General features: G+C 46.9%; 1 protein-coding gene across 1 annotated transcript; it reads left to right on the top strand.

The window, feature by feature from the left end:
• The first annotated feature begins 280 nt into the window (after positions 1–280).
• On the top strand, positions 281–12,965 carry LOC8051792 (U-scoloptoxin(01)-Er1a). Its single transcript, XM_029992439.3, has 5 exons — positions 281–551; positions 640–694; positions 4,408–4,463; positions 5,593–5,630; positions 11,890–12,965. Exons 3-5 carry the CDS (start codon positions 4,442–4,444, stop codon positions 12,277–12,279), a joined length of 450 nt encoding a protein of 149 aa, XP_029848299.1. The 5' UTR covers positions 281–551; positions 640–694; positions 4,408–4,441; the 3' UTR covers positions 12,280–12,965.
• Positions 12,966–18,301: the final 5,336 nt, after the last annotated feature.

The following is an 18,301-nucleotide window of genomic DNA, read 5'->3' as shown; positions in this document are numbered from 1 at the left end:
TTTTTTCGAGTAACGTGCACAATAGTGTCTGTAAAGGCCCGGCCCACACTTGCCTTAGACAACTACCGACTTGGCCGGTTTTCGAGGGGCTTGGGACGGCTTACGAGCGGCTGCATTGCCCCAAGAGGCTTGAGTAGCGGTCTTGTCCAAACCAAGTTGGTCGGAGTCAAACGCAAGAGTGTGAACAACTGCGGTTGCCAGCTGCTCTCGGAGTCGCACTCTCGCCTTCGGTAGCACTCCAGGCTGTTGCTGTATTCGACTTACGGGTTACACTGCACTTTGCAGGCTCGAGCCTCGGGACCGCTCCCGCCCGCGCGATCTTAACCATCCAGCCCAGCGCGCAAGCGCTCCGGGGGCTTCCCTCCGGCGCAAGAGCCAAGGCGAACGTGTGTCGGAGCCCGGACAGACGTCGGGGGCGAAGGCGGCGACGGCGGCCAGCCCACCAGCGCATCATGGCTTCCCCCCTTTTGACGCCTGCACCCGGGAAGCACTCCCCCGCGTATACCGGCGGAGTGGGAGCCTCGTCGAGCGAGGAGGACACCACGAAACGGGTCCTGGCGGAGCCCATTCTTGCTCCGAGTCCTTTCTGACGTCCTTCCTTCCTTTCTCGGTGTCCCCGCCGACTGCCTGTATATATAGCGGGCCATGGCGATGCGGCACGCACTGCACTCGGCGCTCACTTGCACGGCCACACGTGAGTACAAATTCCGCTCCTTGTAGCTCCAACCCCGCACGAGCAGAGGTCCAAGAGCGAAAGAAGCGCACTTCTTTGGCCCTTCGTCTCTCCCTGCTCCGGTCTCGCCATGGTTGCCCAACTCACTCGGGACTCTTGCTTGAATTGTTCCGGGCTGCGCACCGCCGGTCCATTCGCATAGACGCGCGCTAGAACGGTTCCTCTACTGGATTACGGGAACGGTGGACGCTTCGCGCACTCAGCACCGTGCACATATGCGTCTTCTGTTGACGCATCTCGTGGTTTCTCGTTCAATGCGCTCACCTGCTTGAATTTCCTTTCCGTCTCAACCAGCCGCCAATTGTACACTCTTAGAAATAGGGGGTGTAGAGGGGTACACCCCTTCTCCGATGGGTGACACCCCACAACTACATTTGGACGTTCAGTCCACTCACGTCGAGCTGGCCATACCAACTTTTACGAGCTGCTTGATAGCTGGTGGATATAACTTACGAAATAGTGGATTTGCATATCAAAGACGAAAAAAAGAAAAAAAAAAAAAAACAGATTTTACAGCAGGGTCACAGAAACCTTGATTGTCTTACAATATTGTACATTAGCTATTTTTAACAAGTTGTACCGGTTACGAAGGAGAATGTTGAAGAAGGTGCTGGCTAGCGCTTGCCCGTCGTTGCCCCAATGTCCGAGCTGGTCGGTCTTGACGATGCTTAGTCTAAAGCGCACCAGGCTTCTTCGTGATGTGGAGCGTGCTGCAGCTAGAACGCTATACAGATGGAAACCTGGCGTAGCTTGAAAGCGAAAGTATAACAGTAAACCGCGTTGCCGTTTGTGTATTACTTTTCCTAATTTTCTTATGTTAGCCTTAAAGACAAAAAGACGCCAATCTGCTTTGTTCATGACGTGTGCACTGAGCTATTATTGCGAGTTTACAATCAAAATTAAATAGTTTATGAATAATACCCATACCTGCATTTTTTTTTGTCAGCTGCGTACGAATATTTCTTTAGAAGCTAGAAGTTGCGAGCGTTTAACAGTTTATTATTTAAAATCAAACGTATTTATAGATACTGGGCACTCATTGAGACGGGTTCAGGAGTGGAACTACTACAATACGACCCCAACAAGGCAATAAAACGATAAAAGTACCGGAGAAAAATAATGATCCAACATGATACGCAGTCATTCATCGATTATATGAAAGTAATTCCAGAATGCAACTGTACACAAGAAGAAAGATAAAGAAAAAAAATGAAATAGATCAGTTTCAAAAGACATTTAATGCCTTGAATTCTACGCGTACGCTGAACGCCGACAAATATTTTATAAAACTATCTCTGCACGAGACCATACGACACAATACCAAAAAGATGCACTCAAGCCACAAAGCTCATAAAAATTAAAAGCAGGACATTTTTTTTTTATTTCGCGCTCCTTGAAAATAAATTACACAGCCTGTCCTTGCGAGAATTGAACAGGTTAATATCACCGTTTACCAAAAAGGGGCAAAACAACAAATGCATATTTTAAAAGAGGCATTATTATGCATGAATATTTCACCAGCGTTGAATTGGAACTCGTACGTGAACTTTATTTAAACTTACTTCGTCATGCAATGCCATAGCGAAAAACTAAAGGCGATTTCTTATTTGTAAAGCTAATTAGAAAGTTTTTAACGTGTGACTGAACTATTATACATAAACGAAAGAAATAAGGAAAATGATCAAGACGCGTCGTCTATCTAGTTAATTGTTTTTAATTATTTCTCTCGTTTATTTAAGTACTCGCTAGAATTGTGGCTTATTTGCCTTTTTTTCCTCGGTGCATTAGCAAAAAGTTATTAAAATGTAAAATTGAATCAAAGTTCCACAAAGAACGAAACTGTCGTGCTTCCAGAACCAAGTAGTCGCACGTCTGAAGCTTGCGCATTGTTGTTTTATGATCCAAGCATTGTTTATATCTGTAGGTACTCGCGTATGGTGTTTTGTGGTAAATGTAGGGACATGTAGGGTTTTCAGAGGGTGACTGGGAATTTTAGTGAATGAGTTTCTGTGTTAAAACCATCGGGGAATCGAAGGAGCGGCTCAATCAACAGTGTGGTACGGGTTGCGCTTTAGGAATCGCGTTGAAATAGCCTTGTCTTGTTGTATGGACCAAAAGTGATAGTGCCAAAGTAATGGCAGTGAGGGTAGTCGTCTTTTCGTTCCACACGACTCTGGCAGCCACTGAACCGCTCACTGCTATTCTCTCGGTCACCTCTCCGAACCATTGCAACGCATAGGCGTCGGTTTCGAGATCCCGGAGAGTATGAACTGCATATCTGTAATCTGCCAGGATGTCTGATTTTCCTGGTGCCCTGATTTGCACCAGTACAGACCAAAGGCAGTCCAAACAGCCACCAGCTCCACCTTAGCCAAGTTGATTCAATCTGCGACGCTGAAGATGCCGCCGTGGCAGTCCCTGAGCAGGGCTTGTGGAACCATCAGTGAGCACTAGGTCATGATCCATAGGAATGTGAACACGCGATTGTCCATCACTCAGTACTCGCAACGCCCAGGAGGTGGTGACCGTGGTAGCTTGCGCGCCTTATCCAGCGTTTTCGAGCGCTTGGTTCGCATGGTGCGCAAACCGTTACGGCCCCCCACTTCATGGCGCTGCCAGCACCAAGTGGTGGACGTTCGCCTGTTCACATTCATCTGGACCTTCATTCTCGGCACGCTCTGTGTAGGGGGGCCTATGAGGCGCGAGCATCTCCTTGTGAGTTCGGGTTTCTCTAATGGCCAACGAACCTCCAAACCTGGCTCAGTAGGGGGAGGGGTTATCCAGGTGGTCCTCCGACATGTCCAGATAATCTCGCCGGCAAAAGGCCAAAGTTGGTACGATCGAGGAAGTGTGCAAGCAATATACTGAGCCTTCATGAATTTGCATAAGATGGCGGTGTGTGCTTTCATTACCCTGTAGAAAGGCAGGGTGCACCCCTCGGCAACCACTAATGGGGCCACCTTTATAGCGAATTGTGGGAGCCCGACCCACTTCCTTCGTGCCACTTTTGACATTCCTATATGCAAGGATAAAAGGCGAGTTCGACGGCTGCCTGCTTGACCATGTATTTATGTATCAGGCTCGGTGGAGAAGTAACTAAACGGACTAACTAAAATATGCGACTTATCTTTTTAATTGGGGGTTTTAGGGGTCATTTTGCAATTGCATTACCGGTTACTATTATACGCCAGACCAATTTAAAGAATTGGCAAAGAGCTTTTTGAGATATTCATCCATCCGTTTGGGCGTTGGTTTGACTCTACTGTGTTAGAAGTGAGGAAAGGCAAGACAAGCACATCTCGCAAAAGCCCGCTTTTCACTTTAGCGAGCGAAGACTGGAAAGGAGGACTCGCCTCGTCTCTCTGAGGCGTTCGCTGGCTAAAGTGGAAAGAACGGATAATTTTGACGGGAAGAGCTTGCCCTGCTCTTGTTAACCTGCAGCCAGTCTCGGCAAATAATTCAGTGTCTTCGGAAATTACCAGAAGGGAGCCGCCGACGACTGCCTCGTAGTCGGCCTTCATTTTGGGAAGAACTGAGGCAGGTATCGGGGGGAAGGGGGGGGGGGGGGGCGGGGGGAGAGAGCAGCAAACATCTCAGTTCAGGCATGGCAGATACCCTCGAACCATTCTAATCGAAACATCACTTTGAATGCACAGTTTTTCTTCTTTTTTCAGAACCGACAGAAACCAAGAAGATAATAGGAAAAACATGAAGCAGGTCTTAGCACTAGGTGAGTTCTGCGTGACATTTTGTTCTTGTTGACTTAAATCTAGTTGACTTAAAATGACTCGGTTTCGGTAGCGGTATCTAGATTCGTCCACGGCGTAGGCTTTTAAAAGAAAACCGGAAATGTAGCGTTTGATTGCTTAGATATTTAATATAGGGTGGAGGCATCTAGGAAATTTGAATCCTGGGGGTAAAAAAGAACAGGCGCATTTGAAAACGAATTAAACCATTGGCGAATTCTGTCAGGCATATAAAGTCTCGTTGGAATGTTGTTCCATGAGACCAGCGCTCCAGACATACTCGTGCGACGAACACGGGTGTGAGCGCAGTCGGTGAACGTTAAAGAAGGGTAAACGTTCGCTGAGGTCAACGTTCCTCGATCAACTCAGTTGCGGAACTGCTCGTAGGCCACCATCTCACCCCCAAAGATCGACTGCGTTCGAAGCGTCCCAGTGTAGATCTGTTTCGGTGACTCCAGCTGGTCGAGAGATAATGTTTTGAAGCGCTGCAAATTAGTCCTTGTGGCGCAGAGAGACAAAAGGCCCGATTCAGCGTTGCCAGGGATGGCCAGTATTTAAAATTCAAGTATTTGAAATACGTATTTAAAATACTTCCGAGTAATTTCTATTTTCATAATATGTTTGGAAATGTATTTGTCGATCTTATCTCAATACAACGGAATGACTATTTCGAATACTTGTATATTAAATACTGCCCAAATTCAACTTTTGCTGCTGTTATCGTAATCAAAAACGATTTTGACATTCTTCGTTGCGACAATAATCATCGAAGAAAAATAAAAAGAAAAGAAAAGAACTGGATGGGTATAGAATGTTTGGTTTGGTACTTTTTGTTTGAAAAGGCTTTAATTATTGCTGCAGTGAGATCTTCTAAATTAAACTCGCCCTCAATACATTTTTGTTTCTGATCTTGTGGTTGTGGTTTACGCGAGACACCGCGACGCAACGTCACCGGAATTTCCAGTCAATCACGACGCAATATAATCGAGATGTCGCACAAGCTGACGTTGTCCATTTGCACCGCCATGTTTTTCCTCTGTTTTTTTTTTTAATGTGCATAGCCCTTTCGAAGCGTTAAGAAACATGGCTGACTCGATGAATTTTCTCCCACAGCTCTCGCTCTGGTGGCAGTGGCCGTGGCTCTTCCAAGGGTAAGCACTCGGCGAGCCTTTACCCGGCCTCTTTCTCGCTCACCATTCGCGCCGCCACACCGCAGTCACGTCAGAGAACGGAGAGACCTGTAGCGCCCAGGGACGTCTAGCAGAGCGTTTAGAGCGCCCCGGTTGCTCGTTTCTGGGCACCTTCCTCAGTTCGCCATCAAGAGTGATTGACGCCAACACGATCCGCTCCAACAGCCCACTGTCGCGTCTCAGCACCCCTGACCAGCAGGATGAGGTCTGCAGCGCGTTTTGTTCCCTTTGCAGCTGTGGGCAGCGGGCACGAGGACGCAAAATGATCTCCGTGTTGCCAGCACCAGCTCCCCAGCGAGACAGAACGTGCACGGCCGCGTTCTGTCTCGACAGCGTTTCGAAAATGCTCGTTTCGGAATGTGTCGGCCACTTTTCTCGAATCTCAATGGGAGCAGGACGCTCGAACCCGATACTGTCACCAGCGGGGATGAGACGGCTGCTATGTCCAGTTACGGAAACGAGAAGAAGGCTGCTTCAAAGAAAGCTTGTGGCCTCTCTCCCGCCTTCGAGAAGTCCTCTCCTGGTCAGTGGGGAACACGAACGACACCGCTGAGCTTGCCTAAAGGCTCTGATGGCTTCGAGGAGCGGTAGCTAGCATGTTCTGCAATAGATGGGTCTCTATGTCCTGACATTCGCTGCACCGGTGCAGAACGAGTAGCGCGCGTTTCCTCATTCGATTGTTGGCGTTGCCTACTTGCAAACAACCAGCGGATGTAAAGTACTCCCATTGGGGCGACGCACTCTGCTTCGAAGCGGTTCGGCTGAACGTGTCCGTTGGCCGGAATCTCCCAATGGGCACATGGAGTTCGAATGGTCTACCGAAGATTGCGAACAATGGCCGCTCGCATACTTGCCTTGCACAGAAAGTTCTTTAGCCCGAGGGATTGCACCTGGCCGAGACCATACACACATACATACAAATTGCTTACGGGTGGATTTTCACGGCACTGCCTTCTTCCTGAGGATAAATGGATAGAGGCATGGTGGGAGTTCCTTACGGATAGGGCGATGTCGTGCGCCACCGAGCCAATTGTTATTCTAGATATTATTCCTTGTTCTGAATTAAGTGTTGTCAAAGTTCCACTCCCTGTTTTCCTAAATTTGAACCGCCATTGCGCTTAGCGTTTCTGGCATACCCTTTGAATACTCGTTTCCGTCGAATCCCGGGCTTGCGGGGACGTGCGCATGTTCGTGAAACATTATTGAGTTGCCTTACGCTTCACCATGACCCGTTCTCACATCTCTACTATAGAAAAGTAAAAAACGCAGGCGAGCTGGTGAATGACATCCATAGTAACCCTGAGACGTAGGAACAATACGAAAACGAACAGAACAACGAAGTCTCTAACACAGCTTCAAATTTATTGAACAACCATCGCCTTATATGCATGTCCCAGACCTCTTTCACAATTCAAACGACCTCCTCGCCCACTACACAGAGCAGTGTACCCTAACTTTGAACCTATACCGACAACCGCACACAACCCCGAATTACAAAACCATACACGCCGCCCGAAGCATAAAGGGACACGAACCCAAACACAAAAGGACAAAAAACAAAACAATTACACACAAGACGATTGCGAGAAACTCCCGCACTTGTCAAGGCCAGACTGTGAACCCAGTAACACGTACCAACGTTTTGGTTCCCTTATCAAGAGACAAAGGAGGTGGTCCGAGAAACCACAAAGCACCACACCGAAACAAAGACAAAGACCGGAACCGTAAATCATTTAACCCACCCGAAAAAAAAAATTACAAACAATTTTCTCTCGTCTTTTTGTGTTTGGGTGTGTGCCCTTTTATGCTTTGGGCGTGTCTGCTTTTGTGATTCGGGGTTGTGTGCGGTTGTCGGTACACTGTGGGGTGGGCGAGGAGGTCGTTTGAATTGTGAAAGAGATCTGGGACATGTATATAAGGCGATAGTTGTTTAATCCATTTCAAGTTGTGTTAGAGGCTTTGTTGTTCTGTACGTTCTTTTATTATTCCTACGTCTGAGGGTTACTATGGATGTCTCTACTGTCTCCCAGTGCACGTGATCGGTTCACAGTCGGCTCTGTGCGCTCTCTATAGGGTCGAAGCGTCTCACGCCATCGCGGTCTTGAGCTGCGTCATTAAAGGGCGACTCCGGCGATTTTTTCAGTTACACCAACTAACTATATTTTCGGAAATACCGTCCCTTACCTTTCCGGTATGTTATTTTTGTATCGAGAAATTAAAGATAGTTATTGTCAAATCGGCAAGTGCAAATGCTGTCAAAACCAAGATACAAATATACCCGCCCTTTTCAATGCCGCGACGTCAGTGGAAGGAAGGGCTTGCAGGTCGAGCGGGCAGTCTCCAAAGGGACTATGCCGAGCATTGGTTTCGTGCTGCTGCGCCGGTGCTGGAGCGAACTTCCAAAGCAGTCGTTTGTCACCATGAAACTGCTTGTGATCAGTTGGGAACAAAGTCTACAGTCCAAAGAGTGAACACCTCCATTCCAATGACGTCACTTTTTCATTGTTGCCAGTAGAGACTGACTTTGAAATACATGGTGAGAACCAAAATTGTAAGTACAATAACTTCGGGAAAAGTTTATGTTGGCCCAATATTTGGGCTACTATTTCAGCTATGTTCGTTGGTGTTTTTAGAAAAATTTAGGCCAATCGGGGACCACGAAGAAAACGCCGGAGTACCCCTTTAAAGAGTCCTAAAAAGGGGCTCAACCCAATTCTTGCCTAAGTCAATGGGGCTGAATTTCTAATGAAGCTCAATGCCTTTCGAGGATGCATAAACAGCTCCTACGCTCCGTTCAGCGACGCGTCCTCAGAGGCCCCCGCGCGCTGCGGAGACTGCTTCGAGACCCACGGCGTCGCCGTCGAGTTTCCCACCACCACAAACCGACTCCACACGAAGGTGTTATTCAAACGCATTTTGCGAGTTTTGTGGAAAATGTCGCCCACCTGAGGATGTCGTCACTTTTGTAAGAGGGCTGGCCCTCTTTGTTAACCTGTTTTTCCTGCTCATTTTTAACGATGTTCATGAACTCGTTGAGAGTTTGGCAGCAAGCGTTTGTCAGTTGGAACGCTTCGTGGTTGAATTGAATTGAATTGGTTTTATTTAGACACTATGTCAAGGGTAACAGGACAAAAGGCAAATTATCTCTGCCTGACGTGGTCCTATCACCCGTTTACAATGCTCAGCTTGAATGTTAACACGGAATATTGTTTCATCAGCCGATTTTCATGGAGTTCTATAACGTTTGGCTGTAACGTTTCGCTGTAATGGCCGTCTTTAACGGCACCGAAAAGCGTTATGCTCATAGGAAATCGCATTATAAGACTTCATTCCCCCAAAAGGATTTAACTCATCACCTTGAGATTGTGAGCCAAATATTTTGCCGGCTAAACTTTTTTTTTTAATTTTTTTTTTATGTACAATGTAAGAGTTCGACTCGTGCATGCGGAGAATGGTGACAGCCGGGAAATGCTGCTCGCCGAAGAAGCATTGGGATCACAAACCAGAGGCAACAGCCGACTCAAGCAGTTTACTACAGTCAAGGGGCGACTGTCTCAGAAGCGCAGCGCAGCTAAACGCCTCTGGAGGACCTTCCAGTTTTCATACCCGGCACACCTTTTTGTTGTTAGAACTGAGGAGACAAACTGAAAGCCATCGAGAAAATGGCGTCAGGCAGTTCTCCCATCCACTTGAACTAAGAGGTCAGCCCTTGACCGCCATAATGCATAAGAGGTCAGCCCTTGATCGCCATAAGGAGGGCTACCGTCTCGATGCAACTCCTATCTTCGTCTGTTCCGAACTCAAGGAATTTACAGCTCTGCCATTCTAGATAGTGCTCGACCTAAAGCGTATGGCGTAGCTGGGCCCAAAACAGTTGCGCATTCGTAATCATGGAACACATGACGAATATCTTCCTCAAAAGGGCACAAGGCACAGTTCTTGGACCATGGCTAGAAGAAACCCTTTGTGCCCAGCTAGGCTTTCACGGGTAAAACTTCAATGTAAAACCGAAAAAAAAAAAAAAACTATTTTGTCGCAGTTTTAACCGGATAGCGTATAAGCCGTTTAAAAACACTGCATGAGGAATCATTCAGGTATGCGTGGTACAATCGATCCGGGGTCTCCAGTTGTAGGGCATCTGAATATAACAGGCGACGTTTAACACCTGTCAGGTATTTATTCAAGAATAAACTATAAAAAAGTGTTTAATGGTCTTTCAATTTCTTTGTAAGATCTTAACAAGTAGACTCAATTTCTTCATTCATTTGGTTTGGGAACCACGGGGAAGTGATTTTCCCTCCATGCTTTTAGAAAGCCTTCAGAATGACCTTGCTCTTCTGTCTACGAAAGAAGCCTTTGTATCTGGAGTTTCAAGCGCGGCGCGTGAATAAGCTCACTCGCTTCGTGGCCTTATAACTCATGTAGCGCCATCTTATGGTGTGTGTGAGAAATGAAAGCGAATCTTCTGTAGGGCGTGCCGTTCATACGCCCTTCTCTTTTTTTCTTGAAAGCCTATCGCAAATTCTGTGCTCACCAGCCTTTGTGAGCATGATCAAGCTTGCATAATTTATTGTCTTCGCCCGTAGGTGGGAAATGGTGGAAAATGGGAAATTTTGTTACATTCAGAGTCCGAAGTAGTCAGAATACGCGTCGACGCTTGAAGAACTCGAATCAGCTGGGAAGCTTTGCTGGGACTAGTTCTCCAGTGAATATTCTTTGCGCCGCGTCGCATAAACACAGAAAACTGCGAACAAAGGTTAGCTGCGTTCAAAGGTTAACACATGTCTTGGAAGGCACTTCAAAGTTCGATTGGGGTAAGCCTTTTTTGCGCTCATTTCGAGCTCCTCTGAGTGTTCTTTCATCAATCACGCGATTGTAGGGCGTGTCGCCGTTCTCTTAATACATGTGCATGAATTTTGCTCTGTTTTGTCGGAAATCTCTAATCGATGACATTTCATAAAAAAGAAAAAGAAAACCTAGTTTGAAGCTAACTAGCTTTTCAATAGAAGATCTTGCCTCTCCACGGACCGCTCCAAACTACCTACTGCTTGTATTGTCTAGATACTTAGAAGGGGGATCGGTGACCGAGTGGGCTAGCGCACACCAGAGGCCCTAAGCTGGACACTTGGCGAAAATATTCGGCGAGAAATTTGGCGGCCGCGATTAGCCAAAGCCACACTTGACCTTGGCGCCGCCCAATCATAGCCGCCGGATTTCCCGCCGACTTTTTCGCAAAGTGTCCAGATTAGGGCCCCAGCTCGGAGCACGTGGAGTGAAAGCTCGCGCTGCAGAACCCAGGGATCCTGGGTTCAATCCCCACCCCTGCCCGTTTCGATCTGGATGATCATCGTACCGGCGTGCGGTCGTGTATCACTACTGCGCTGTGCACGTTAAGGACCTCAGGCTAGCGGTTGTACTGCTCTGGCTAAATTTCTCATCTACAGCGAGTGCCTCGTCGCAACTTTAAAATGGCTGACCAACTACACGCTCTCTAAATATCCACATAACCTCAATTATTATTAGATACCTAGAAGACTAACCACCACTGCTCATAGGTATTGGATCCAATAGTTCCCGGACTTGGTTCATATGGCAACGTAAATATTGTTGTGCAAACCTATGGTAATTCTTAGATTACATAATCTATATGCCTACTGCACAGACAAGTGGTTTCGTCCAAGCAGGTGACGCGATCCCTGTGGTGCATACAACTATTTCAAGCCATGTGTTTAACGGAGATTAGTAGAAAAAAGAAAAAAGGTGCTTATAGAGCAGTGCGTTTGATAACTTTTCGATCGTTGGAACAAAATTCCAGCCGAAAGCCGCTTCAGAAGTTGCAGACTTCTGCTGACCTTTCCTAAACGAACACAGCACAGACGACCTTTCCTAAACGAACACAGTGACAGTTAAGAAAAGACGGACAAGAATCATCTCCTCGGATCGCTCTGCTAAAGTGGAGAGAGTGGACGGCTTCGTGGGAGTGTCGTTCCTTCTTAACCTGCAATACACTGCCGAGCACTACACACCTTGCTCATACCAGCCGGATATAGCGGAACGACAGCATGACATAGGAAAAAAAATCCTCTACAGAGGATGTACGTCTTATCGCCCAATTTACAAACCTCACTCCAGTTGAGGTGCCCCTCAACTGGAGTGAGGACACAACCTACAAAAGAAAAACGTGAGTCTATTGCAACGTCTCTTGTGCTTCTCCACGCAGGCGAAGCGTGCCGCCTACGAGCTCCCCGACGGCGTCGAGTTCCTGGTGGGTTCGGTGAAGACGTCCTTTACGTGTCCCGCCAAGAACGGCTACTTCGCCGACGTGGACAACAACTGCCAGATCTTCCACGTGTGCAACGTGGTGTCCAAGGACGACGGCAGCACCGAGGTGCAGCAGTACAGCTTCCTCTGTGGCAACCAGACCGTGTTCAACCAGTTCTCGCTCACCTGCGCGCTGCCGGAAGACGCCATCCCGTGTAGGAGTTCGCAGGACTTCTTCTACCTGAACGACAGGCTCGGCCAGGAGAAGGTCAATTTGCACGACGAGTCTGACTTGCAGCGAGCCGTGCCGCTCATTCCCCGGTATCAGCAGGCTCCGTTCAAGGCTTGAGGAGTCGAACAAGACGGCCTTTGAGACCCGCCAGACCTTAACCCCAAGACCCGTATTCAATCACCCTCCTCCCCCTCTAAGTCTGGTCCTCTCGCTTCGGGTCTGTGTACAGTTCTCTTGGTAGCTGGACTTTGCGATAACTGCACCGCTTTGGGCCGGCTTTCGAGTCTTCTATGCTGCTCCGTTTGGCGAACCACTGTAGCCACGACACGCCGCTCTGTACCTCTTCCGCTGACTTTAGTTCGGGCTCGCATGTGACCAACGAAGAAATCCTCTTGGTCGTCTATCCTTCTTCTGGACGTGTTTCCGCGACTTCAACACAATATGTGGGCTCTTCTACGTCGATGTAGCTTTCTCTCTGCCGTCGTGACGTCGTGAGGTCACAGTGACCGTGCTTGCCTGCAGAGTGCCTCGCTTGCGTCACTGGTGCGGCACTTCTCGCCTCCAAACTCCGGGTTCGATGTGAGGACTCCGGCGCTTGTTTCGCAAACTTTGGGAAACGAGCGTAGGACGAAATTTGTCTCGATACGGAGTTTGTTACCCGCTGCTTTGAATTTCATCTTGTTGCTTTTCTTCTGCTGCCCGCTCGCTCTTAAGAAAGGCGGTGCATCGCTTCTGTGTGAGGACAGTGAACCACGCTGTGTTCATGGGATCTCTCTATGAATCAATAAAATGTTTATGCACAACTGAGTTTCCACTTGATTCCTTTGGCGGACTTGAAATCGTCAATGTGGTGGCTCTTATTAAAGCATGCCCCGTACAAGGGCATGAAATACAATGCCAAGTTGTTATTATTTTTTTTGGGGGGGGGGGGGGGGATACGATTAAAGATTAGGGTTGGTAGACTGATAAATTAACCTTCCGATAAATCGCTGAATGCTTTAATTGCGGTTAATTTTTTAAACTGGTTAGTCGGTTCGGTTCTGAGAGCTAATTCCTGCTTTTCTATACTTGAGTCGAATAAAAAATCATTTGAGCGCGCTGCACTGTTGTATTCCACCGTACATCCAACTTAAGTATTCTTTATTATTCTCATCTCGGTTGAATGCAAGTGTTAAATAAGAATGTCAAACTATTTTGCCTCTAAGATTGCTTGTCCACGTTTTTTGTGTGTTTTCTTGGCAAATTATAAAGTTTTGAATGAGGCTGTATATTTCATCATTGATGACATAGCAAGAAATAGTCAAGAAAAATATAATGTTTTGACACTTTTTTGGTCCACGCATCGATTAACTATGGGTCAATGCACCCAAATAATCAATTAAATATCAGGGATGAATCGGCTTAGACTATTTAATCGACGCATTATTCGAGACTCCATCTCACAAGTTGGTTTCAGCGCTTTCAAATGCAAGGGTGCGTGGCTTTGAAGACTACAATTTGTTCGTGAATGCTCTCGCCTCAAAAACGCTTTGGAAAAGCACACGTTCGTGTCATTGCCATCCCTGGAGCTAACTCGTCAGGTGCACTATTCGCCCCTATATTTTGCCGCCTTCTGATTGGTTGCCCCGGCACACTTAGATTTCCTCAAATTTCACTCATCATTCTTTTATCATAAGAAGTCTGACAGTGATATAAGTTGCCACTTCCAGAAGATAGCGTGTATATTTGATTTCGCGAATGCTGCGAAACCTGCCGTCTATAGTTCGGAACCGGAAGTGGGTGGGGGCTCACACCGGCACTACCATGTTTTAACTCACGCGAGAAAGAGCGGATAGGTGGAAGAGAACTATACTATCTAAAGGCTGGACTCCATGGAGCGAAAAAAGCTACGAATTTCGCCCGGCGGCGTTCGCTTTGCGCGTGGCTGTTGCACCGCGCGCCGCCGGGAGAAGGTCGTCGGTTCTTCGTCGCATTTTTGCTCCATGGAGTTCAGCCTGAACGCTGGTTCACATATTTGCAACGGTTGCGTTCGCATGCAACCGGAACGACCGTAGCGACCAAAACACTGAACAACCGTGGCTCATGGATTGCTTCGCGAAGCTACCCCTTGCATCGCTTGCCATGCTGTGTACGGTGAACACTTGTCCAGGTGACTTTGTCGTTATGGTCGTTTCGATTGCCTGCGAATGCAACCAACGCAGATGTGTGAACCAGCCTTTAAGCCAAGTCGTAAGATGGAGTCTGTCTTACTATTTCCGGCACAATTTAAGCGAACTTCAGCATGCATGGTTTCCAATGGGTCCTTCCGTAGAAACAAACCTTTGTTCTTTCCATTACTACCCCGTGCCATGTATCTTCGGTCGCGGTCAAGTTGACACAGTCAGATCAATTGAAATCAAATGAAATGAAAGATGTATTCGGAGAACCGACGGGTAGTACAGTTGTTTGGGGGCCCGTCAGAAATGGCATATGCATGCCGGCATGCGTGACGAGGCGACAGCACCCCTCCCCCGTCACATCATTCAGTAAGTCGAGAAAGAAAAAAAAAGAATGTTCAACAGAAAAAATCACATGGCCGGGACAATCCAAACAGAAAAAATGCATACCACAAAAAAGAAAAAAAACAAAAAGGAGAACACGTTGCATAGAAAAGTCGAAACCAAGGAAATGAAAACCAGTCATTTATGAAGCGATAAGCGCCGAATTCAGAAACCTCACTCAAACTATACACTCAAACTGAAAGGCCCCTCCACTTCCTCGAGGAAGGCGGGAGGGCCGGCGCTGGCCAATCGCGACGGCGGATCCGTCCTCGCGATTGGCCAGCGCCGGCCCTCGCGCCTGCCTCGAGGAAGTGGAGGGGCCCTTCAGTTTGAGGGTAGTTCGAGTGAGGTTTCTGAATTCGGCGGAAGACATCCATACATCTTTTTAAACCTGCGTAAACACGGCACCGAAAATGGCACCAAGCAACAAATTAGGAAAAAAAAAAAAAAAAAAAAAAAGACAGCAGCACACTTCAAGTCAACCATTCCCTCATACGGCAAAGATAATACAAATCTCTTTTTGCGTTTTTCTTTGCGTTTTTTTTTGTGAACATTTAGATAAAATTGTTAAAAAAAAGTAATTATGTTTAGTTTGTGCATGAACATAGTGTTTTATAAAATGTGGCGCTTCTGCACAGCTGTACCGTCAAAATAGCAAAACGTGCTATCTCCTAATTAAAAAAAAAAAAAAAAGAAAAAAAGTAACGCATAGTAAGGTGCCTTACTTTTTATAGGTAGCGCTAACGCGTTCCTCTTATTTTGAGGTAATCTAGGTCGGTACCGCTTTCCTTTTATTTCCAAGCCACGAGTAACGCATTTCGTTCCTTTCTTTTTCGGTAACGCCTTCCACACTGCTCTGGTGACGGAAGAGAAAGCGATCCTGGAGTCAGGGAGTGGACACCGAACGGTTTTCACCGGAAATGAAATCCAGGAAGTGGGTCTGACTCAGTAGCCAAATTGATTCTCTAAGAAATATGTTTTGAATTTGATGAAGCATAAGATCGTGATACTGGGAGTCTTGGTATTTGGATGTCGAAATGCTGAATACGCGTGCCAGGATTTGCGTAGCGATTTTGCAGCATCTAAACAATTACTGACCATCTTCGAAGGTTGTCGGCTCATTTGTTTTATTTCCACGGTATCGTAAGGCCAATTCAGGTATTTTACGCCTAGTCGTTATCAGGACTGAACAAGAGCCGACGGAGAAGGATCTGAAACGTTTCCATTGACCTTTTGTGCACGTTAGTGATGTACGGAACTCTCAAGATGCCCGTTCGAGTGAGTAAGAGAGTATTTCCCACGGTTTTAAACGCTATTGAGTGCCTATCGTGAGAAAAGTGAAATATTAGTAATCATCGTGTGGAAATGATGGACTCTGCATTTTAATTGGATAAAGTGCGAGTAGTTCCACAATAAAAAGAAAAGGACTGGCGACCTACACGTTTTCCCGCTCATCTTAATCCAAGCGACGGCCAATTTAATCCAAGTGCCATCCAATTAACTCCACGCGCCACACAATTTAATCCTTGCGCGACCCAGTTTAATCCCGGGGTCAGTCAATTCCATCCACAATATATATATATATATATATATATATATATATATATATATATATATATATATATATATATATATATATATATATATATATATATATATATATATATAACCGTCACCCCTCCGAAATTTGGACTCGACCATAGCATTGTATAAATACCACCCGCGTTCATCTGTAAAAGTTCTTCCTGACGAAGGCCGGACTCCGGCCGAAACGTCGAAGATTAAATCGTCCGTTGTTGCTGTTTTTCACTAAGGGTTTTTTCTTCTCAGTTTTATACCCACGCCTTCGGCCTCCCGCCACCATGCCCGTTATATATATATATATATATATATATATGCACTTATTGGGTGGGGGGGGTCTTCAGTGGTCGTGTTTTGCTTACATATTTGGTAACTTAGAATATTTGTTTATACAATTAGATTTTTTGGGGGACAACTGATGATTTTATCACTATTGTGATTACCTGGAGTTAAAGTCCTCCCGGTGGGTGTGGGAGGCAGGTTCCGCTTCGATGGTCTGGAGCGTGGTGGCACGAACGTCGCTGAGTGACGGGTCGACTCACTGCTTGTAGGGAACTATGTGCATTTATTTACACTTTAGTTACAAGTCCCAACTTGGGAAACCATCCTGCCTCGTCTAAAGTCTCGACCCCCGTCCCCAATTTCTCTCCATCAAATCCAAAGTCCGAATCCCTCAAAATCCTCTCCGCGCTCTTTTTGTAGGTCCGTAGGGGCCTCCTTTCCCCTCAGGAACCGACCAATCTCTTCAAATTCCGCCACTCACAGGTGGTACACTGTTCTCCAATGGTCGGCGAGCTGTCATCCTGGCGCCCTAACGGTCAAACCTAAATTCCTCGTAGAGTTGTTCTCTGCAATTTTCCCAGCCTGACTGGCGCCACCCGCTAAGTTATTGCATCGGGCAAAAAGCGACAATTTTATACAAAGCGGCAAAACCCTCTGCATACACGAACATTCGGCTATAAGCCACAAGCATCTTCCAGCGCGGGCTCTTTCGGTCCCGGTCCGAGCAGACCCCCGAAACCCGAGACGCTTCTTAACGACCGGCGGGGGGACCGCTCCCGCGTCGCGGCCGCTCTGGCCCCGCCGACCCAAACGTAGAAAGCTAAAAAAACACAATGCCGACGCAACTCTGGAAAGATAAACTTTCCTAACCAAAAGAAAACACCTTAAATAATAAGCATGACTCCTAAATACTTAACTCCTCCCCACCAAGACTGTTGCGTTGACACTTGATGTAAGCGCAACATAAATTCCTTCCCCGAATATCGCACTGGCAAATATTCGAACCAACTACTTGGCCCACAGTTAACCAAAAGCAACAACGTCAACATCACGCTCTAAAAGTTCACCAACTGATCATCTGTAAATGTGAACACAATCAAACGGCACCGATAAAAATAAGAAAATGGTTACAATTTCAGAACCAGAAACACTGAAACGGCTGCCGCATGCAAAACGTCCAACACACACCAGAATGGGCACACAAAAGAAAAATTGCCGTGATAGCTGTAATGTTCAAAGTCAAACTGCCACCAACGATCACACACAAGTTGGACCCACTCCTGTACATTCCAGGGTCCCGCAAAATCAGTGGTGGGAGCTCTCAAAACTGTGGCATAATGACCACGCCCTAATCATGCCTGCAGGTCTAGCCGCAACATGCTTACCAACGCTAAAGCTACCAAACACGTTTCAATTACGTGGGGACACTCAAACTTCCCCGCAGAGAATAAAAACCAAACACAAAAATTATATATTTCGTAGAATATAATATACCGAGGGGCCAACCGAAGGCCAAAAGAACAATGAATCAGGGGGGCCGTGACATAAATGTAGACTAAAAGTGAAATAAAAACCTAGTAGCCTGGCTAGCTACCCCCCTAATCGTGGCCGTTTGGTCGTCCATCTCGTCGCCGTTAAAGACGTTCTGAGGACTACCTGGGGCGGCTCGCAGTCAGTCGCTTCCGCAACACCCGCCGATCCCGAGCCCAAACCTGAAGTCTGCTGTTCACGCGTGC

Source organism: Ixodes scapularis, unplaced genomic scaffold (assembly GCF_016920785.2).
Source record: "Ixodes scapularis isolate PalLabHiFi unplaced genomic scaffold, ASM1692078v2 PGA_scaffold9__187_contigs__length_104089568, whole genome shotgun sequence".
NCBI lineage: Eukaryota > Metazoa > Arthropoda > Arachnida > Ixodida > Ixodidae > Ixodes > Ixodes scapularis.
The sequence above is the reverse complement of the archived record's forward strand: the minus strand, read 5'-3'. Positions and strand labels throughout refer to the sequence as shown.

Coding starts and splice junctions, on each gene's coding strand:
- LOC8051792 (XM_029992439.3), top strand. CDS start 4,442: ATGAAGCAGGTCTTAGCACTAG. Junction 4,464..5,592: donor GAAGCAGGTCTTAGCACTAG/GTGAGTTCTGCG, acceptor TTTCTCCCACAG/CTCTCGCTCTGGTGGCAGTG. Junction 5,631..11,889: donor TGGCCGTGGCTCTTCCAAGG/GTAAGCACTCGG, acceptor TTCTCCACGCAG/GCGAAGCGTGCCGCCTACGA.